Genomic DNA, 21778 nt, shown 5'->3' on the forward strand with positions numbered 1-21778 from the left:
GGAGTGAGATAAGAAGCACGTGAGCCCAGCATTTCAAAGACCACAGGCGCCTGGCTGCGAGGTTCTTTTTACCCCTGACATGGAATTTGCCCAGCACTAGGGGGGCACCGTGAATATACAGATTCCTGGGCTCCGCCCAGGCCCCCCGGTGGCCAATCCCCGAGGGTGGGTCTGGGAATCTGCCTTTTCTCACAAGCTCCTTGGGTAACTTGCGGCCTGGATCAGCAATAACACTGTGGAAAAGTTGTGCCCTGTGTTTTGGGGTTCCCTCATTAATGAGATGCTACCCGGCCGATTGGCTTCCTTTACAATGTGGGTCTAAGCCTTTTCCTGTTAGATGTCTGCACTGGGTAAGACCAGCAGGGTCTTCTGGGGAGACTGTGGATTCTGGAGTTCATTTGTTGGGCAGCCTGGTGCCCACCTACTGTGTGCCAGCCTGAATTGCCTGTAGAGACAGCCTGGTCCCTGCCCTGGGACCTCTCACCAGCATTAACATAACTCCATGAGCACCGCTGCCTGGGACAGCACCTGGACAGGCTGAGTCCCTGGGTGGTGGCACCCATGCCCAGCTCCCAGTCCCCCATCAGGGACCAGAGGAGACGGGGCACTGAGTCAGGGGTATAGCATCTAATCCTTGTCCAGACCTAGACAGCATCCTGCAGCCACTAGGCAGCGTCTAGAATAGAGCCCCACCACCTATCAGGGCCTCAGTTTCCCCACCCATACAATGGGCATGTTAGTGACTGTGATGTGGGCGAGCTTGTTTTCATCCTAAGGAGGCCCAGGCATCACAAACCTTTTCTCAGAAGCCTTATGTTTGGCACGAGGTGAGCCCCTGGCCTCTAAATGCGGCCTCGGACCACCCAGGCAGCCTGTGCCTGTTCCCTCTTCCTCCAGCCATGGCCCTCTTGTTAGTCACCCCTAGGAACGGCGCAGCTGGGCCCCGCTCTGGCGGTGGGGGTTGGGGGGAGACACGTGTCTGGGGGGAAGAAGCCCACAAACTCCCGGGCACCTGTGGCTCATGGGGAGCCAACTGGGAGCCTTCGCTCATCTCCAGGATGGGACCCTGCAGGAAGGAGGCTGCGTCTGCTTGTCTTTACCTTTTATGGGGGGGAGGGAGGGGCCGGGAGAGGGTAATGCTCATTCCCAGCACACAGGCTGCACCCCCCAAATGGGTGGGTGGGAGAGGAGAGGAGGAGGGGCACCCTGAGTGGAGGGGTTCTGACACATGTGGCCCCACTGGGGTGGGCAGCTGGCCCCTGCGAAGAGGACGTTCAGGCGGGGCTGGGGCAGCCGAGCCCTCACTGCAGGCCAGGCCCCAGGCCCGGCTCCTGCGCAGGACCAGCGGCGGCACAGCCTGGGGCCTGCAGACGCCAGGGCTCCTCCAGACAGCCTCTCGGCGCCTGGTCCCTCCATCGGTTCCAGGGGCTTCCTAACGGTTGGGAGGAAGACAAGAGTGAGTTCATGCTGAGTGCTGAGCCCTGGGCCTGGCACCCTGTCTGTGCTTGTGTGAGGTATTATTATTTTTTAAATCTGACTTTATTGTTGAAATTATGATAGGTGTCCCCTTTCCCCCCATTGCCCTCCTCGACCTACATACTATTGTTGGTGGCGGTGTGTTTAATTTCACAGTGACCCTGCCCACGTTATTGCCAGCATCTGACAGAGGAGAAACCAAGGCCAAGAAAACCAAGCAGCTTGGCCAAAGTCACTCAGCTCTAGGTACGCCTGTATGTCACCGTGGCGTCTGACTCGCTCTTGGCTGAAGAGCCTTCTGAGGAATGTAGTCACCAGGGACCGGACTAGGGGGCCTGTGTGGTCAGTGTGCCCTCGCTGGGCACACGCTGGGCTGAGCAGATAGAACCGGGGACCCTGCAGCATCCTGGCCTCCGCCCGGCTGTTCTCGGCACCTCCCCTCTCCTGGGAGGAGAGAGTTGGAAAGAGAACCCAGGAGACAGTGGGCTCCCTATAGGACAGACTGAAGGAGCACACGACACAGAGGTGGCCGGCGCTGCCTCTGACTTTCGTGGGCTCCCCCTTCCACAAAAATATTAAAAATCATGTTTTATGACCATGTTGGTATGACCATGTTAGGGTCCATTTTCTCGGACTCTAAACGGCTCATATTTTGTCTTCTGATTTTTAAGAGACATTAAAACATTTTCATGGGCCCCTAAAAGTGCCGTGGGCCCGTGCACCGCGCCTGAAGGACACGCTGGCCCTTGGCCCCGCATCCCTGCTGAGCTTCCCTGCCCAGCACCTACCCGTGCACACAGCCTCCTGCAGTCAGCAGCTCCTCGCCTGCACAGGAAGCACATCGGTCCTACACTGTGTCAGGGACTGTGACCGGCACGGGCTGCGGAGGACAGAGCAAGCCTTTCGCTGTCGTGTGGCTCGCGTCCTGATAGGAAGAAGCCGAGTGTGAAGGCACCGTCTGCTGGAGGTCGGGGCCCAGGCCTGAGGACGCTGCAGGAGGGCTTCTGGCTGCTTGCCAGGACACTGGGCTTCCCCGGCTGCCTTCCGTCCCAAGCCCACGGGGAGATGAAGACTGCCGTGGGCTGGGTCTCTTCCTCCTTACAGATGTGGAAGCATCTAGTCATTGGTTCCCAAGAGGAGGACTCCAGCATCCTCTCCTAGTTTGTGGGGTTCCCCTCCTCTCCCTCAGCCACAGAAGAAATAACTTGGAGGCTCAGGAGGGCAGTGTGGACTAGCCTTACCTCTCTGATCCCAGAGGATGATCTGATAGCCTTGTTGCGCGGACTCACACTTCCTCCTGATGGTCCTCCAGCTGCTGCCCGCCACGCCCTGAGCTCCAGGACCAGGAGGCCACTTTTGCTCCCACCCTGCCCACCCCTGCCTCCTGGAATCAGCTATGAGGGTGCCCTGGTATCCGTGTGCAAAGAGCCTTTGGCTCCTCGCTCCAGGCGTGGGGCACATGTGCCTCTCCCTGATCCTCCCAGATGGCATCGGATGGGATTGCCAGACATTTAAGGGACTGAGAGCATATGCTTGATGCTCAGGCCGCAGCTGCTGCGGACAGCCTGGGAGGCGAGCCATTTGCCCGCAGCGGCCGCGGAGGATAAGCCCTGCAAAGCCAGGTTGGTGAGCAACCCGCCCCCAGCGCAGCTGCCTCCGTGGTGCCTGCTCCCTGGTGATTGCTTCACATCCTGTTTGTCCAGCAGCTGGAGCGAGAGAGGAAAGAAGAGGCCTGATGTCCCAGAGGCTGGGATGGGTTCGGGCGGAGCGGGCAGTGGTGGTGGGGACGGGATTGGGCAATCGAGGCCAAGCAGATGTCACAAGTGTTAACGATGAACTTGCTTGTCACTAGGGCCTTGGTCCATCAGGAGAAGTGGCTGGAATTAATGTGTTTTGCACCATTAACGAGGAACATTCTTACGCTGTGGGCCTCCTCAGGGCAGCTGATGGCCTTGGGCCTGGAAAACAAAGATGCCACAAGAAAACCAAGATGCCGCCCTGTCTGTGGGCGGTTGTGTCCCCTCCTTTCCTGAGAGGCCCCGTTTGTGCCTGGAGCCTGCTGGGTTAGGCCTGCTGATTCTGCTCTTGCCACTGGTCCCTGTTCCCAGCTCACAGTCCTGCGTCCCTGCGACCCCCCTCCCACCCAGCTCGCCTCTTGGGAGGCCTTACTTCCGGTGCCTTGGAGCCTTCCTGCCCTGGAGGCCCCGCAGGTGCCCATCCAGGCCCAGCTGATCCCTCTTCTGTGTTTCCCAAGACACCTGCTGGCCTCGGCGGCAGGTCGAGATTAAGTGCTCAGGCTCGGGTCAGCTGGACCAGGGTGTGGTCCCTGTCTCTGCCTCCTTGGTGGCGGGTCCAGGGTAGATGGCTTCGTGCCTGTGACCTCACTTGACTCATCTGTAAATACGGGATCAAGGGTCCTGCCCACAGAATGGGCTCAGCACAGTGCCGGGCTCAGAGCAAATGCTCTCAAATGGTTGTTTCTTACCTGTTGAGAACCGGTGACGGAGGGAAGCAGCTCCATCAGGAATGCTGTCATGGTGATGCATAGGCAATGGGTGGCTCCCCTTGTGGGGACATGCGGGTTTTCTTGACAAGTCTGGAAGCAAGTGGAGCAGGGGGTCAGCAAACACTGTCCGTACCAGCCAGTCAGCGTGCTGGGCTTGGCGGGTCAGACCTTTTCTGTCGAGGATCCTCAGCTCTGCGATGCAGTGTGAACGCAGACAGACAGAGTGGATGGATGCCCGGCTGCGGTCCAGTGAGACCGTCTGCGGTCCAGAGAACAGCCGGTGGGCCGGATGGGCCCGGGGCTGCAGTGTCTGGACCCTGGGCCAGAGCATCAACAGCAGGGAAGACTTTCCTCTTGGTTTCGCATGTTGCGTGTGTTGGCGTTGGGGCCGGAGGCTTGTCACATCACAGTTGGCAAGACGGCTGCCTCCACGCCCGAGCGTGCAGGAAGGAAGCAGGTGGCTGGATAAAGGGCGCTCTCTTTTTAGGGCGGAAGACATTTCCAAGGAGCCTGCAGCAGCCATCCTAGACGGAGCTGCCAGTGAGGCTGGGAACGGGCTGATGGGCCACCTCCTGGAGTGGAGGAGGACCAGGGCCACGGGCTGGGCAGGGCGTGGGGCTGCACCCACGGCCTCTGCCTCACTGGGGCTCCCAGGGCTGGCTCCTCTCCACGCAGCTCCGAGTGGGAGCAGAGCGTGCGCAGACAGCCTCCCTGGCTCTCCAGGCAGCAGGTGTGATGGTCCCGGAGCAGATGGGCACCTGAGCGTGCAGACTGGGACGTGGACCCCACAACAAACATCACTCTGCTTCAGGCGCAGAAATGGAAACGTAGGCCACGAGCACTCCTGTGCTGGATGCTCCTCCTGACCTGCATGGAGCGCCCTGCGGTCCCGCTCCCGGGAGGGGTCAGCAACCTCAGCGTCCACGCCAGGGGATACTCTCGCTCAGCAGCGAAGGCGTGAGCGCTGACACCTGCAACCTCGTGGGGGAACCTCAAGGACACGCAGACGGAAGGAAACCAACGCAAAAGACCGGGAGTCCAGGTGCATGAAAAGCCTGGAAGACGCAGAGCTAGGGAGAGAGCAGGTCAGGCCGGAGTGGGGGGAGGGCGTGACAGGCAGTTTGTCCCCCTCGGCACTGCTGACATTTTGGATTGTCTTTCTCTGTTGTGGTGCCGTCCTGTGCACTGTAGGGCAGTGAGCAGCACCCCCGCCTCCACCCCCGCGATGCCAGAAGCACCTGCCCCCAGGCTGCGGAAAACAGATGCCCTGGGGAGCAGAACGACCTTGACCTCCGGTTCCTCACACTGAGATAAAGGCGGCAGGAGGGAGTGCTTTGGGGGCTGCTGGGCTGCTCTGTACCCCGATAGAAGTGGTGATTACAGGGATCCATACATGGGTTGGAGTGTCGTCTGGTCCTGGCTGGCTGGGTTGGTTGGAGTGTTGTCTTGTGCACCAAAAAAAAAAAAAAAGGTTCAATTCCCGGTCAGGGTTCAAGTCAGAGGCAACTAATCGAAGTTTCTCCCTCTCTCTCTCTTCCTCTCTCTAAATAATCAATAAAAACATATCCTCGGGTGAGCATTAAAAGAAAAAACCCTATCAATATTACTGTAAGTTAAAACTAAAATTTAAAACACACACACACACACACACACACACACACATAACCAAGCAAAACACCAGAGAGAGGCAAACCATCTACCAAAGAAGAAACCAGCTAATTCATTGCTCTGGGCCCTCTTACCGGCCAGTCAGTAGGCCAGACACCTCTCCATCACTTTCCTCCTCGTGTAGGAGGTATACAGCTGGTAAACCTTTCCGTCCTAACTTAAGGATCACCTCTTGGCAGATAAAAGCCCCGTTGAACTCGAATGTCAGGTAAACAACTGATAATTGCTTCATATAAGTATGTCCCCCATATTGCAAGCATTAGTCACTTATCTGAGATTCAAAATTAGCAGGGCATCTGTATTGTTATTTGCAAAATCTGACAACTCTATAATTGGAGAAATCTTCAGGGTTTTAAAAAGAGATGTTATTGGTTTTCTGAGAGAAGGGAAGAGGGAGAGAGAGATAGAAACATCAATGATGAGAGAGAATTGTTGATCAGCTGCCTCCTGCACGCCCCCTACTGGGGATCAAGCCCCAACCAGGCATGTGCCCTGATCAGGAATCAAACCTTGACCATCTGGTTCATGGGTCAACACTCAACTACTGAGCACACCAGCCGGGCAGTTTTTGTTTGTTTGTTGTTTTTAATCTATTAACCATTAGCTACAATATAAGTGTTTTTCAACTTTCCTAAAGATACAGACCTATGCTAAAATAGAGTGTATGTCTTTTTTTTTTTTCATTTATTCAGCCACCTCAATCTGTCTGCCTGATTCATTCAGCTTGGCTCCCTACTCAGTTTGACTTGCCGCAGGCATTTGAAAACAAATACTCGAAACGAACACTTGCACATGCGAAGTAGAGCCTGTGTATGTAACTTCATGAAATGAAAATGAGCTCCTTCGCAGCCGACCCGCAGGTCTTCGCCCCTGACATACTCTCCTGCCCTTCCCGCGGGTATTGACATAAAATGAACTTTACGGGTGAACCTAACCTCATGTTCCGTCTTCCCTCCCACTGTAGTCACGCTGGCTCACCTTGGGTCTCCCCCTCAGGGCTGATCGGAGGGGCCCTTCCTCCGTTGGTCTCCTTCCCAGTGGGACCCCCAGGGCGCATAGCATCGCTGGCCCGGACACCACGCAGGAATACTTGTAAAGAGATGCATGCCTTGTTTAGGTGGCTGGTCGCTACTTCGTGCCACCCCTGAATTTAATGATCTTGTCTGATAATGCCCCCCAGGGTCTCTCAGGTCTGCAGCTAAAGGCTCGACTGCAGTGACTTGTCTGCATGACGGTCGGGGAGGGTGTATGCATGGCCCCCGCTCTCCACCTGGGACGTTTTGCCTCCCAGGGGCACTGGGATACGTTTTGGGAGCAGCCAGTGATGCTCCTAAACACCCTACAATACCCACGCAGTCCCCGAAGGGCACATTCAGCTCCAACCCACGAGCCGGGTGGAGAAGCCCCTGTGTCTCCAGTGGCCCGTTTGGTGACCAATTCTGGGCCCAGCATGCAGGCCAGCGTGGCCCTCACAGGCCGTTCCGCGGCAGGTGCGGGTGCAGAACCCCCAGAGACCCTCCTCTTTCTGCTCCATCGCCCATTTCCCTGGCCCTGGCTGTCCTGAGGGCCCAGGAGGAGGCCAGCCCACCGTCCGCCATCGCGGGAAACGTAGGGTTACTGTATCGGGCCACGTCGCGTTTCCAGGCATTTTTATTTTGCCCTTAAAAACCTTCCAGGGGGGAACGCAAATCCTAGGAGCTTGGCTTTAATGGCTCCTTTTACAGAACTGCTCCAATTATAGATGGTGAACTCCGGGAAACCCCGCTAAAGAATGCAGGAGAGCGAACGTTAAAGGGGTTAATTTAGGGGGAAATAGTGGCGGATGGGGAGCTTGGTCTTTGAAACGCCCTCGTTGTTAAAAAACCAAAGCAAACCCCTGGTGCTGGCCTGGTCCTTGGGAGGCAGTTTCCTGCCTTCGCCGTCTGGAGGGCTCCAGGTGAAGTTAATTCCAGATGCGGATGGGCCAAGGCTCCCAGAACAAGGGTTCCTCTGGCCTCTGACCCCGCACCCAGTGTGGGGTCACGTCTGTTGTGGTTGCGCAACCTGAGCTGGCCAGGGTTTGCCCCTCGCTTCCACGCCGGGGTCCTCGGGCGGGGCATTCGGTCTCTGGGATCGGCTCTCTTTGTCCGCCTCTTGCTTTGTCTTTCTTTGGAACACCATCACCACCAGCATGACACTATATACGTACATGTTGGCCACTGGCTTCATGGTTGCCAGAGCCGAGAGATCGCCCGTTTTCCCATCATCCCCACCCACTGGCAGAACACAGGACATGGCGACTGCTCCATCCGCTTCCTCCCCTGGGTCCCCGGGATCCCATACCCTCCTGGTGCCCTTCCTCCTGTCCAAACTGCTCCCAGATCCTTCCTTCCCGGCACTCCCGCACAGCCTCTGCCCCGGGCCCTGATCTCTCAGTGGTGGAGATGGGCACCTAGAGGCAGCCCGCACATGGCGTGTCCAGCTACACACTCTCCCCAGGGATCTCGTCCAGTCTCCACGCCGCCTGGCCGCAGCCCCGAGCCAGCATTTACCAAGCGCCTTTGAGGTGCAGAGCTCTGCTCTGAGGGGCAGCTGTGTGGAGTGCCAGGGCCGGGGCTTGAACTCAGGGAGGCTGGCACTGGGCCGGAGCGGGTCTTGGTCCCCAGTCTGTGTCTCCCCCAGATCAGGAGCCAAACCCAAGCTGTGATGTCCTGCTGCCACCTTCCACCCTCCCTGTTCTCTATGTCTCCCCTGCTCCTACCTTGTTTTCCCACCTCAGTAAATGGCCCCTCCCTTCTCCCAGGTGCTCAGGCCCAGAGTGAGGAAGTCCCGTGTCTTCTGACCTTTTACATCCGCTCCCTCAGCACTTCCCTCGGTTTCCCTCTCAGGGCAGAGCCAGGCTGGGCCGTTCCCGGTCGATGCGCTGTATTCTAGTTACGTGCCCCTTTGGTGAACTGGGTGAAAGGTACATGGGGCCTCCCTGAAGTCTTTTTTTGTGTGTGTGTGCAACTTCCTGTGAGTCAGTAATTATTTATAAACAAGACATTAAAATTAAAATAAATTCTAAAGGTGGATTTAAAAATGAACTGAAGACCTGTCCCGGCCCACCTCCCCCTGGTCTCTGGCTCCGGTCCTCGGCCCCACAGTGCAGTCTCCAGGGGCAGCCCGGGCCATCTTTTGCAAACAACTCAAGTTGTCCACTGCTCAGCTCTCGAACCCATGGTTTCCACTTCGAGCAGATCATGAGGCTCCTGGGGCTTCAGTAACAAAACACCACAAACCGGGGGGCTTAGGACAACAGGACTTTAGTCTCTCCAGTCGGAGCTCAAAGTCCAAAGTCAAGGTGCCCAGGGCTGTGCTCCTTCCACAGGCCCAGGGAAGGGTCCTACCGTGCCCCCCGCTCCTGGTGGCTCCGGCGCTCCTCAATGCCCTTAGGCCATCCTGTGTGTGTGTGTGTGTGTGTGTGTGTGTGTGTGTACCTGCCTTCACATGGCCTTCTTCTCAGGACGCCAGTCATCGGGTTAGAGCCCTTCCTAATCCAGTATGACCTTATCTTAACCGATTTCATAGGCACAGACGCTATTTCCAAAGGTTACCTCCTGAGGTTCTGGGGACATGAACTTGGGGGGACACTATTCAACACAGTAAACAGAGTAAGGCAGAGTGCTCGCTGGTGCCTCACGGTCCCCACCACTTTCCTCCTGACTGCCCCCTTCTGCCCCCTCACCCTCAGGCTCTGCTCCAGCCCGGCGGCCAGGCTCCTGAACACGTCCATCTGGCTCCCGCCTCCGGGCATTTGCCTTGGCAGTGCCCTCTGCCTGGAATGCCCTCTCCCCAAATATCCTCATGGCTCTCCTCCTCCCTGCTACCCGGTTCTGTGCTCAGATGGCCCCTCTGTGCACAGGGTGGTAGACATGAGGGCGGCTTGCAACCATCCCACCTTCCCTGGCCCTGAGCAGGATTGCCCCACCTCTTGAGATTAGATGGATCACGTGACCTGCTGTGCCCAAGGAAATGTGAGTGGAGCTTCCCCTAGCCCGGCTGTGCCCCCTCCCGCTTCAGCTCTTACCCTGGGATAGCTGTCCGCCTGCCCCACCAGGTTGCCTGCCCAGGGGACAGTTTTCTCGGCGTGGTTCCTCACTGTGCTCTCCGCTCCCAACACAACCTGGCACAGAGCCAGCGCTGAATAATATAGGCCGGTGGACGATGCAAATGCGTGAGTGAACTGTGAGGCATGCATGCAGCCCCCCCAACCGCCTCTCCTGTAACCGTCTCCTATGTGTTTGGCTGCTTCCGATCTAGGGCAGAGCATCAACCCCAAGTTGGCGGGCCTGATCGGGCGGCACGGGCCCCAGAACAAGCAGCCCTTCATGGTGGCCTTCTTCAAGGCCACCGAGGTCCACCTTCGCAGCGCCCGCTCCACAGGGAGCCGGCAGCGCGGCCAGAACCGCTCCAAGACGCCTAAGAACCAGGAGGCCCTGCGGATGGCCAACGTCGCAGGTACGCCGGGGGCGGGAGGGTCCACACACAGACCCTGGGACCCACGCACGGGGCCCAGCGAGGAGCAGCTGGGGAGCCACGTGCTCCACCGGTGGTTGTGGAGCCTGTGCTGTGGAGCCCACAGCCCTCCTGACAGCTCACCCCTTGGCTGTCCGCCTCACAGTGGCACTCAAATGCAAGTGCCAAACTCTAGTATAACAAGAGGCCAGCCATGCAAGTTCCTAAACAGACAAAACAGTGGCTACAGCACGTGAAGGGAAGCTCTGAAAACCTGTGGGGAGATGCCACACCCGCTTCCCAGGGAGGCTACTGCCCGGGGAGCGGGGAGGATGAACAGTGGGGGACTTTGCTGCATCTTTAATTTTATTTCTTTTTTTAAAAAAATATATTTTATTGGTATTTTTACAGAGAGGAAGGGAGAGGGATAGAGAGCTAGAAACATGGATTAGAGAGAGAAACATTGATCAGCTGCCTCCTGCACACCCCCTACTGGGGATGTGCCTGCAACCAAGGTACATGCCCTTGACCGGAATTGAACCTGGGACCCTTCAGTCCGCAGGCCGATGCTCTAGCCACTGAGCCAAACCGGTCAGGGCTATTTCTTAAAGTGAAAAGTATATGAAACTCCTAACAAATTTGCGTATTGGTTAAGTGCGGGTCTCCCCTCCGGTGTCACTCTCCCAGCACTCTGTGCTGGGCCCGAGGCAGCGCCCAGTCCGCGGGCGGCCCTGTCGGAGCTCCTAGCTGAGCTCAGCGGTCCTGCTCCTGGGCCTGGGGTTGGTCACAGGAAGGACAGGGGCACATGGGTGTTCCGAATATGCAAAGCAGCCACATCCCCAAGTCAGCCTTATCTCGTCAACAGCTGGTTTTGCCTCGCCCAGCTGATTCTGGACTTTCTGTTCAGTTTCCTTTTCGAGGACGAAGGGCAGTACCGGTGCTGTGGTTGGTGAAGGTTTTAGGCACAGGCTTCCCGAGCCCACAGGCCCGGATGGACCGTGCTGGGTGTGGTGGCTCCCGAGTTTGTGCACAGGGTTTTGCAGGGCTTGTGTTCTGCCAGGTGCATCATCCTCTTCTCAAAGGGGTCTGTGATCCCCCACATTAAAAACCAGCGGAACCCCTGAATTTGTGTAGGGAACCCCCATGCCGTGCTCTTGGGGGCTGGGGGTCCACGGTGAAAGCCAACCGTGGTCTGCCCCAAGGACTCTGGTACCTCAAAGTCCTCCACACTCAGTTTCCCCCACCACATCCCCTTCGGGTCTCCACTTACATAACCCCCAGGACGGGGCTCTCACTACCTCACATGCAGCTATTCTTTCTTGCCTGGAACCTGTCTCCTTCCTGTGGATTTCTTGGCCCTGTTGGAAGTTCAGCTACACTCTGCTTGGAAGTTTGATAAGAAAAGAAATACCGAGACCTGGGCCCCACCGCAGGCTTAGTAAACCAGAATCTGTGTGTGGGTGTGCGAGTGTGCGTGCACGTGCCCTGGGGGTGCTTCGCCTCTTGTGCCGGCTGGGAGTCCTGCTGCAGGGCCACACAAGTTGGCCTCTTGCAGCAGGCAGCCCCTTGTGCGCCGGAAGGAGACGTGCTCCAGCATGCTGCCTGCTGCCCTGCCGGCCGGCCGGAAGCTCTTTCCTGCAGGCTAGCCTGCCCCCAGGCCTTGCGCTGCTCTTCACAGGCTGTGGTTTGGGGATGAGAGACTGGGGTCGCTGCCTTCCCTCCACACCCTTCTCCCCACCCACGTTTGGACCCAGCTCCCTGGTAATTAGCCACTCTTGGCAGATGACCCGGGGGGGGGGGGGGGGCTGAGCCCCAGCACCGGTCCTAACTCATTAGCTACTCAGGCGGTGGAAGAAGCAGCGTGCCTCCTGCTCCTGCTGGCTGTTGGGGTGGGAGCGGCAGGACTGGAAGGGCAGCGGGGCTGGGGCCTACTTCTTGAGCGTCCCTTTTCTTCCCTTTCTGCACCAACATTGCCAGCTGCTTGGGTCTGAAGCCATAGGAGGGCTCCGTGAGAAGAAAGTGCCACGATTGATTAGCCACGTCTGCCGTGAGCAGAGGAAGGACAAGTAGCAGCCTGGGTGCCACTTTCCAACCCCGTCTTAAAGCAAAGCAATGATATTTGGCTTCATGTTGAAACCCAAGGCCCGACAGACCAAGGCCACGAGCAGCTCATGGAGCTAGTGTGGACAGGCAGCTGTGGAGGGGGGCGGGGAGCGGGGTGTGCATGTGCGTGAGCGAGAGTGTGGATCAGACAGAGAGAGAAAGATCTCGATGTGTTTACAAGTCCTGAATCCGTACCCACATGCCTGCAAAGCTCACGCACTCCTGGAAAGCCCCAGTGCATCATTCCACTCCTCAGAGAAACCTCAGAGGCTTTTGCTGGAAGATCAGTGTGGTTTGACTTCCTGCCTCTTGTTTCTTCCTGGTGGGGGTGGTGATGGGGGCTTTGTCCCAGGCCCTGTCGTTACCCTCCGGCTGGCCTCTGTGGCGAGGCTGGTGGAAGCAGGGCCCTCGGGCAGCCTCCTGCAGCAGCCTCCTGTCGGGCATGATGGGCTTTGACTCCTTTATGGAACCCGGGCAGATGTGAGCGTCTAAACCCCACCTGGGTATACAAGACACCGGAGTTGTCGGAAGGATCCAGACTGCAGTGATGGCGAACCTCTTGAGCTCAGCGTGTCAGCGTTTTGAAAAACCCTAACTTAACTCTGGTGCCGTGTCACATATAGAAATTTTTTGATATTTTCAACCATAGTAAAACAAAGACATATTTTTGATATTTATTTTATATATTTAAATGCCATTTAACAAAGAAAAATCAACCAAAAAAATGAGTTCGCGTGTCACCTCTGACACGCGTGTCATAGGTTCACCATCACTGATCCAGAGGGTGCTGTGAGCTTGGACTGTGAGAGCAGGAGAGCTTGGCGCCTCCGTGCGGGACTGTCGGCCGGGGGTGGAAGTGAGTTTGCAGGCCATGGGTCCTCCAGCAGCGTTTATGTCAGAAAAGCCACCCTGCAGCGCCACACCTGCCTAACGCGTGTGCTGCCATTCCTCCCCGCGTTCCGCTCGCCCGCAGAGAACAGCAGCACTGACCAGAGGCAGGCCTGCAAGAAGCATGAGCTGTACGTCAGCTTCCGCGACCTGGGCTGGCAGGTAAGGGTGGCCCCGGGGCTCCCCGATCGGGTTTCTCTTCTGCATCGATTAAGACCATGGTTTCAAGTGTCCAACCAGGGCAGAGGATTTAGGGGACGGGATGGGGTGCCTCCAGAAACCCCAGAGTAGAAATGGGGCTGTGACTCCAGCTGGAGCAGCAGCCCTAGCACTTTGGACACTGGACCCCATTCTGCGTGTGAAGCCCGTTTCCATCTGTGCTGGCTGCTCAGGGTGCCAGGACCCAGCTGCCCTCCTTCCCCTCCCGCGACTCACATTCCCAGGGAAGAGACCGATGGGCCCCGCTCGGGTCCAGCACCTGTCCCTGACCCAGCGAGCTCTGCCAGGGTGGGGTCGTGCTATAGGAACATGGCTGCCCCCCTGGAGCCAGACGGATGGAGGGAGGTGAAGGGCAGGGGATGAGTCCCAGCCGCTCAGGGTGTCTTTGACTTGGGAGCCCCGCAGTCTGGCCCACAGGAGGAGGGTTTTGACCTGCCCACATTTCCACGGGCCCTGGACACGGCCCTCCTGGCCCCACACTCCTCTCCCCGCAGGACTGGATCATCGCGCCCGAGGGCTACGCCGCCTACTACTGCGAGGGGGAGTGCGCCTTCCCTCTGAACTCCTACATGAACGCCACCAACCACGCCATCGTGCAGACACTGGTGAGTGTGGCCTGACACCAGCGGGTGGGCCGGGGCAGCGGGGCAGCGGGTCCTCCCGGGCTCCGCCAGGCTGGGGCGAGAGCAGGTCTCTGCCCAAGGCCACACCATGACTTTCAAGGGCCCCATTCCCTGTAAAACAAGGTTCTATTTCACTACTGTGCTGACATAAAGATATGTTTAACCTTTGACCCTCACGTTGACTTACTTCTCCTAAATTCAAAAGAAATGAGAAGTTTTGTGAGTTCCTAAAGGTACAGTGGGCAACAGTTGCTGTGCCTGGTGGAGAGGTGGCTGTGGCCCCGCCTCTGTCTGGGGGCTGCCGTCCTGGTGCTCCACAGTGTCCGGTCCCCCCACAGTCCCTGGTCCCCCCACAGTGCCGGGTCCCCCCCCACAGTGCCTGGTCCCCACACAGTGCCCGGTTCCCCCCACAGTGTCCGGTCCCCCCACAGTGCCCGGCCCCCCCTACAGTACCCAGTCCCCCCCACAGTGTCCAGCCCCCCCTACAGTGCCCGGTCCCCCCACAGTGCCCGGCCCCCCCTACAGTGCCGGGTCCCCCCCACAGTGCCCGGCCCACCCTACAGTGCCCGGTCCCCCCCACAGTGTCCGGTCTCCCCACAGTGCCTGGTCCCCCCCACAGTGTCCGGTCCCCTCCACAGTGCCCGGTCCCTCCACAGTGCCTGGTCCCCCCAATAGTGTCCGGTCCCCCCATAGTGCCCCGTCCCCCACACAGTGCCCGGTCCCCCCACAGTGCCCGGTCCCCCCATAGTGCCTCGTCCCCCCACAGTGCCCGGTCCCCCCCACAGTGCCCGGTCCCCCCACAGTGCCCGGTCCCCTCCACAGTGCCCGGTCCCTCCACAGTGCCTGGTCCCCCCAATAGTGTCCGGTCCCCCCATAGTGCCCAGTCCCCCCACAGTGCCTGGTCCCCCCATAGTGTCCGGTCCCCCATAGTGTCCGGTCCCCCCATAGTGCCTGGTCCCCCCACAGTGCCTGGTCCCCCCACAGTGTCCGGTCCCCCCCACAGAGCCCGGTCTCCCCACAGTGCCCGGTCCCCCCACAGTGCCCGGTCCCCCCCATAGTGCCCGGTCCCCCCACAGTGCCTGGTCCCCACCACAGTGCCCGGTCCCCCCCATAGTGCCCGGTCCCCCCACAGTGCCTGGTCCCCCCCATAGTGTCCGGTCCCCCCATAGTGTCCGGTCCCCCCATAGTGCCCGGTCCCCCACAGTGCCTGGTCCCCCCCATAGTGGCCGGTCCCCCCACAGTGCCCGGTCCCCCCACAGTGGCCGGTCCCCCCATAGTGCCCGGTCCCCCCCACAGTGCCCGGTCCCTCCACAGTGCCTGGTCCCCCCCATAGTGTCCGGTCCCCCCACAGTGCCCGGTCCCCCCACAGTGCCTGGTCCCCCCCATAGTGTCCGGTCCCCCCATAGTGCCCGGTCCCCCCCACAGTGCCCGGTCCCCCCCACAGTGCCTGGTCCACCCCATAGTGTCCGGTCCCCCCCACAGTGCCCGGTCCCCCCACAGTGTCCGGTCCCCCCCACAGTGCCTGGTCATCCCCCCACAGTGCCCGGTCCCCCCACAGTGCCTGGTCCCCCCCACAGTGTCCGGTCCCCCCATAGTGCCCGGTCCCCCCACAGTGTCCGGTCCCCCCCACAGTGCCCGGTCCCCCACAGTGCCTGGTCATCCCCCCACAGTGCCCGGTCCCCCCACAGTGCCTGGTCCCCCCCATAGTGCCCGGTCCCCCCACAGTGCCTGGTCCCCCCACAGTGCCTGGTCCCCCCCATAGTGCCCTGTCCCCCCACAGTGCCTGGTCCCCCCACAGTGTCCGGTCCCCCCCACAGTGCCTGGTCCCCCCACAGTGCCCGGTCCCCCCACAGTGCCTGGTCCCCCCACAGTGTCCGGTCCCCCCCACAGTGCCTGGTCCCCCCACAGTGCCCGGTCCCCCCACAGTGCCCAGTCCCCCCACAGTGCCCGGTCCCCCCCACAGTGCCCAGTCCCCCCACAGTGTCCGGTCCCCCCCACAGTGCCCGGTCCCCCCACAGTGTCCAGTCCCCTTCACAGTGCCCGGTCCCCCCACAGTGCCTGGTCCCCCGACAGTGTCCGGTCCCCCCCATAGTGCCCGGTCCCCCCACAGTGCCTGTTCCCCCCACAGTGCCCGGTCCCCCCCACAGTGCCCAGTCCCCCACAGTGCCCGGCCCCCCCCACAGTGCCCGGTCCCCCACAGTGCCTGCCCCGCTCCCCCCCCACACACACAGTGCCTCTTCCCCTGGGTCATGGGCTGAGAGTTTGTCGCTTCCCACAGCTCACATCCACCTCCTGGCTTTGAACTTCGCAGTCAGTCACTCAGGGAATTTACTGTTTGTTGAGGGTCTACTGTCTGTGGCCCCTGCAGGGGGAGCTGGGGACCCCGCGGGGCCAGCGGGGCCTCGCGTCGTCCAGGGGAGGGAACAACCAGGAAGCAAATGAGCAAAGGCCAGAGGGAGGACGTGGCAGGAAGATGGCCCACCAGGAGATTAGGATAATGAGATGGGCTGGGGAGCCAAGGCCTCTTTCAGGCTGACCTTCCATGGGGTCATGGAGGATGCTGTGATAATGAGATTCTTAACAAGGTGCCCAGCACCGATGACACAGATTACACGTTACTTTTGCTACCCTACCAACAGCAACAGCAATGAGTTAGGGACTCTGTTCGTTAGCTTGGAATCAGGGGTTCAAGGACCTTGGTTGTCTAGCTCCCTGCCCTGAACGTTGTCTGGGCCTTTCCTGACAGCTGCTCACCTTCCCTGGCTTGAATGCTCCTGATGACAGACAGCTCACTACCCAGGGCCATCCCTCTCCCACAGCTCTGTTTGTTATGGAGCTTTGTGCCTCTTTTGTTTAGTGTTGGCCTCCCTCTTCCCTTGTCCCATCCCTTTCGCTGGGACCAGGCTCTGTCCTTAGGGGGACAGCCTGTTTAGGATTGAAAGTCCCTGCGCTGGAGATGAACAGGCCCCCAGCCTACTCTGTGGCCTGGACCTGCGCCCCCACCCCCTGAGGTCCTGCTCCAAGGACCCAGAGGTGATGGGAGTGTCCCAGACTGGCAGGGGCACACCTCTACCCTCCGGCCCTGCCTTTGTGGCCCTGTGACCACCCACTCAGTCCTTGTTTCATCAGAGACCTCAGGCTCAGATGGACCCTCCAATTAATCTGAAACGAGGGTTATGTTTTCAAAGGGGCCAAATCCTTGTCTTCCAGGAGCCCTAGTGAGAAACAGACAGAGCGAGCTGAGATCTGGGATTTGCTTTAAAGTGATTCCCGGGTGGAAAAGATGGGGGAAGATTCAGATTTTAAGGCTGTGAGCAGTCCACAGTGCTGTCACTCGTGGTGTGTCGGAAACCTGGAATTTCCCCTAAAAACAAACAGAACCGAATCTCCAGCCTGTCCCGACTGTTGGCATATCTGACTGCGCTGCTTTGGTTGCTGCAGTCAGTTTGGGGCCTGAGAGGAGAGGTGTTCAGTTTTCCCCAGTCCTCACTATTCCTTATTGTCTCACTCCTGGCCTCAGTCACTCACCAGTGACACTCCTGTGGAAATGTAGGGGTTTGAGTTTGTTTACCCCCTGACCTCGTCGGTCCCACCTTCTGGACGGCCTGCTTTCTTGTTGATGTCCGTCCACCCAGGTGTTTGCCCAAATTCCTTGCCTCTTACTTTTATTGCTCAAGAGGCAAAATAGTCCAGTGCGGCCTAGCCCTGCACCATGCAATACAGTCCTATGTTACGTGCAGCTCCTGAGCACTTGACGTGCGCCCAGTCGGGGTTTTGAAGACTTGGTACAAAAAAAGTAAAATATCTCATTAGTGACTTTTTAATGTTAAGTATATCTTGAAACAATAATATTTTTGAAATACCAGGTTAAATTAAACATGTTATTTAAATTAACTTTACCTGTTTCTTTCCCGTCTTTTTAAATGTGGCTGCGAGAACTTTTAAAATGACAGGTGTGACTCGAATAGGACAGATCTAGCTCAGAGGTCAGCAACCTTTTCCTGAAAAGTGCCAGACGGTAAAGGGTTTTTACTTTGAGAGTCACAAGTTGCCATTGCTCCACTCTGCCCTCATCGTGAGAAAGCAGCCAGAGAGGCTTTGTAAATGAATGGGCGGGGATGGGTGCCAATAAAACTTTAGTCCCAAAACCAGTCGGCTGGGCAGGACTTGGCCTGTGGGCTGAGCCTGGTCCAGCTCAGTGGTTCTCAACTTGGGGCGGTTTTGCCCCCCAGGATATTTAATGTCTAGCGACATGTGGATGTCATGATTGGGGGTGGGTGCCGCTGACCCTCGAGCCCAGGGGTGCTGTTAAAGTCCCCCAGTGCACAGGACAGCCCCACAAGAGAGAGAGCCATGTGGCCCCAAGTGTCTGATCTGGCCGCCGACTTCCCCTTGTGCGCTGCGCAAGCCTCCGTTCGGGCACGTGGGTCCCTCACCTGGGAAGCAGGGATGATTACAGAACCAAGTTAGTGACGCAGAATGTGCTCAGAACCGGGCACGCTCGGTGAGTGTCCCCTCGGTCATTTTGCCCAGGCGGCGTGTGTCCCTGACACACATAGGAGGCCAGAGAGCAGGGCCTGGCGCCTTCTCACCACGGCCCACGTCTCGCTGTGCGTTGCAGGTCCACTTCATCAACCCGGACACAGTGCCCAAGCCCTGCTGCGCCCCCACCCAGCTGAACGCCATCTCGGTGCTCTACTTCGACGACAGCTCCAACGTCATCCTGAAGAAATACAGGAACATGGTTGTCCGGGCCTGTGGCTGCCACTAGCCTCCTGGAAGGCAGGCCCTTTGGGGCCACCTTTTCTGGATCCTGCGACTCACCACCCAGGCCCCCGGCCCACCGTGGCAAGGAGCCAGGGGACCGGCCGCCCTGTGCGAGGCCTTCCCGTCCCCCTCCCCAACTTTAATGGTATAAGAGCGTTAAGGATTTGAGAGGCAAATGGCTTTTGATCAGTTTTTCGTTGTCATCCTATGGACAAGATCCTATAAGCTGCTGCAAGCAAAACCTAACAGGAAGAAAATTATATAAAGAAAAACTGCCCGGCCATGGTCGTGCGCTGACTCGTTCCCAGGGCAATTAGGAGCGCCCCTCGCCCAGGACCCAGCGGTGGGAGGAAGGGACGCAGGGAGGGGTGGGCGTGTCGTGTCTGTGCTGAAGGAATGATGCGGAAGTGCCTGTAATACATGTCCCAATAAAACGAATGAATGAAAATGGTTAGGATGTTACAGATATATTTTCCTAAACAATCTGTCCACATTTCTTGGTTTCCCCTGATTTCATAAACAGAGGCTGTGGCCGGCGGAGGGCGGGGAGGCCCCTCTTCATTCCATTTGGGTTTCGTCTGAGGTTTCCAGAGACCCAGGTTACGTAGACTTGCCCAAACCCAAGATTTGGCTGGGAGGGGGAAGGGCAAATTCTGCTCAGAGGAAGGGGCGTGCTGATCTCCAAGGAAAAATGCCTTCCGTCATTCAGCTGGGCGTGTGATGGCCCTGCGGCCCAGCAGATGTTCACAAGTGCTCGTCCAGTTCCCCGGCTAGGACATCTGTGTGGAGCAGAGTGGAGGACAGCAGCGTTAGCACAGAGCCGGCGGCTTGACCCTGAACTCTGGCCAATGTGACCCTGTTTAAAGAAGCCCCCAGGAAGCCTAGCTCTCCATAGGGTTACTCCCCATCCCCCAAGTAGGCTTGTCTGTCGTGCAGTGACCACCGCGTTCTGAAGTGTGCGTTCAGTCTGGGCCTCGGGCCCCTCTTCTCATTGGCAGACCCCTGCTGAGGGCTCTGCAAACAGTCGGCTCCTGGAAGCCCAGCGGGAGCTCTGCTGGGCGTTGGGTGAGCAGGGCCAGATCTCCAGGGGAAGGACCTAGAGCCGTGGTCAGCAAACTGCGGCTCACGAGCCACATGCGGCTTTTTGGCCCCTTGAGTGTGGCTCTTCCTAAGCCTTAGGAGTACCCTAATTAAGTTAATAACAATGTACCTACCTATATAGGTTAAGTTTAAAAAATGTGGCTCTCAAAAGAAATTTCAGTCGTTGTACTGTTGATATTTGGCTCTGTTGACCAATGAGTTTGCCGACCACTGACCTAGAGCCTTGGAGAGTGACGTCCTCACTGAGTGTCCCGATTGGAATGGCTCCTGGTGAGGGCCTTCCTCGCCTTGGCCGGGGGGGCCCCCTAAACTGTGCACCGCCTCCCGCTGCAGCCTAGGGCTGGGGGGCACAGGCTCTCTGTGCACAAAGACCAGCGTTACCCAGAGGCCCTGGGACAGGCTCTGGTGGGACCGTTCCTCTGTCGTGATGAAGTTTGTTGCTGGAAACTTGGAGAAAACTTTGTTTTTTACTTTCTTTTGCTTTTTCTTCTTCAGTAGCTTGGGCTGCAGCGGAAGAGTCGCTGTTTCTGTTACATTTTATTTCCTCTGTTGGCAGATATGGGGGTTTTTGTGTGACCCCCTCTTGGTGCAAGTTTTCTCACCTCTGGTTCGCATTATTTGTACATCGAAACGTGTAAATAGTTGCTACAGAACAAATTATTTATGTCCATCAGACGCTCCTTTTAGACCCTCTTCCAGTCGCTTGTTTGAGCTTGCTTCCTCCAACCTGCTTGTTTTCTTATTTAAGACTATTTATTAACGGTCGGACCAATGTACCTTCAGCTGTTGCGTAGAGCAGTCCTCAGCGAAAATTCTGTGTAAATAGACAAAATAAAAAGGGTTTTGACTTCACAATAAAAGGAGACATTCGGTTCTGGTTCCTGGGCCTGTGTATGTCTGTGTGTGCTGGTTTTTTTTCTCTGAACTCTGGTCACTGGCGTCCCCTTGGTCTGCTAGGAGCTCTCTGCCTGGCCTCCGCCATTCACACACTGTTTATCCTCCAGGCCCTGGGAGGAAGGGGCACTCCCCAATATCTGGTGCAGCTGTGTGGGGCGCTGGGCAGGAGAGATGGAGCCCAACAACAAATGTGAACTTGGTAGGCTCGACTACAAAGATCCTTCCCTGAGTTACATGCAGCACAGCTGTCAGCAGCTGTTTCAAAGAGGCAGGGGGTAAATTAGCTGTGTTTACTGCTAACATAGTTGAAAGGTTTAGTCATCCCAATAAAATAGAGGCACAAGAAAGAAAGGAAAAAAAAAAAGGTGGGAGGGGCGTGTACACCCAAAAGTTTGGGGCAGCACAGGCTGCAGAGCCCACATTGTCCGGTGGTTTGGGGGCTGCTGCCAGTTCCAGGCCCCAGCTGTGGGCGGCCCACCTCAGGCCTGTGAAGCAGCCAGGGGCCGCTGCCCAAACCCGCACAGAGCAGCCACACGCGTGGGACAGCCTCCTGGGTTCCTTTTCGCTTTGAAGTGCAAGTTCAGGTCACCCGATGGGTATTGGAATCCCGGCCATCACTCGGCCAGGCTGCTGTCTCTTCCCTGGTGCCTCAAACAAGCGGCAGCTTTTAACAAGTTCCAGGCCCTGTGATTGCCCAACCCCTTGTCATTGTCCTGATGCTCATTTGAGCTCTTGGTCTGTTTCCAGGCTCAAGACCAAAGTTGCAGACCAGGGGCCAGATGTGGCCTGCAGACGTGTCTCATTCCCTGCGTGGTGTTTATGCTTTTTTTTTTTTTAAGTGAGTTCATTTCCAACATGTTTTAGGAAATCAGAAAATTGGGGTGAGGAAAAAAAATCCCGAATTCTGGCTTCTCCTTGAGAAACTGGCAGGTCTGGCCTTTCTCCTTCCTGTGTAGAAGCTCTTGGCTGGAGGCAAAGAGCAGTTGTTGCCACAGTCTCCACTACTCCCTATTACCTCTCTTGCAAAGATGCACATGTCAGTTGCTGTGTTAAA

The 21778-nt window shown here is 57.7% G+C and overlaps 1 protein-coding gene across 1 annotated transcript in view; it reads left to right on the forward strand.

The window, feature by feature from the left end:
- BMP7 (bone morphogenetic protein 7) overlaps nt 1-20707 on the forward strand; it is a 78569-nt gene extending 57862 nt beyond the window's left edge. The window contains exons 4-7 of the mRNA XM_070419719.1: nt 9932-10129; nt 13203-13279; nt 13831-13941; nt 18581-20707. Coding sequence (XP_070275820.1) covers nt 9932-10129; nt 13203-13279; nt 13831-13941; nt 18581-18730 — 536 coding nt within the window. The 3' untranslated portion in view covers nt 18731-20707. The remainder of the gene's footprint in view (nt 1-9931; nt 10130-13202; nt 13280-13830; nt 13942-18580) is intronic.
- Nucleotides 20708-21778: the final 1071 nt, after the last annotated feature.

The sequence above is a fragment of the Myotis yumanensis genome, unplaced genomic scaffold, assembly GCF_028538775.1.
Source record: "Myotis yumanensis isolate MYYU_CA2020_CCGP unplaced genomic scaffold, mMyoYum1.0.hap1 SCAF_7, whole genome shotgun sequence".
NCBI classification, from domain to species: Eukaryota; Metazoa; Chordata; class Mammalia; order Chiroptera; family Vespertilionidae; genus Myotis; species Myotis yumanensis.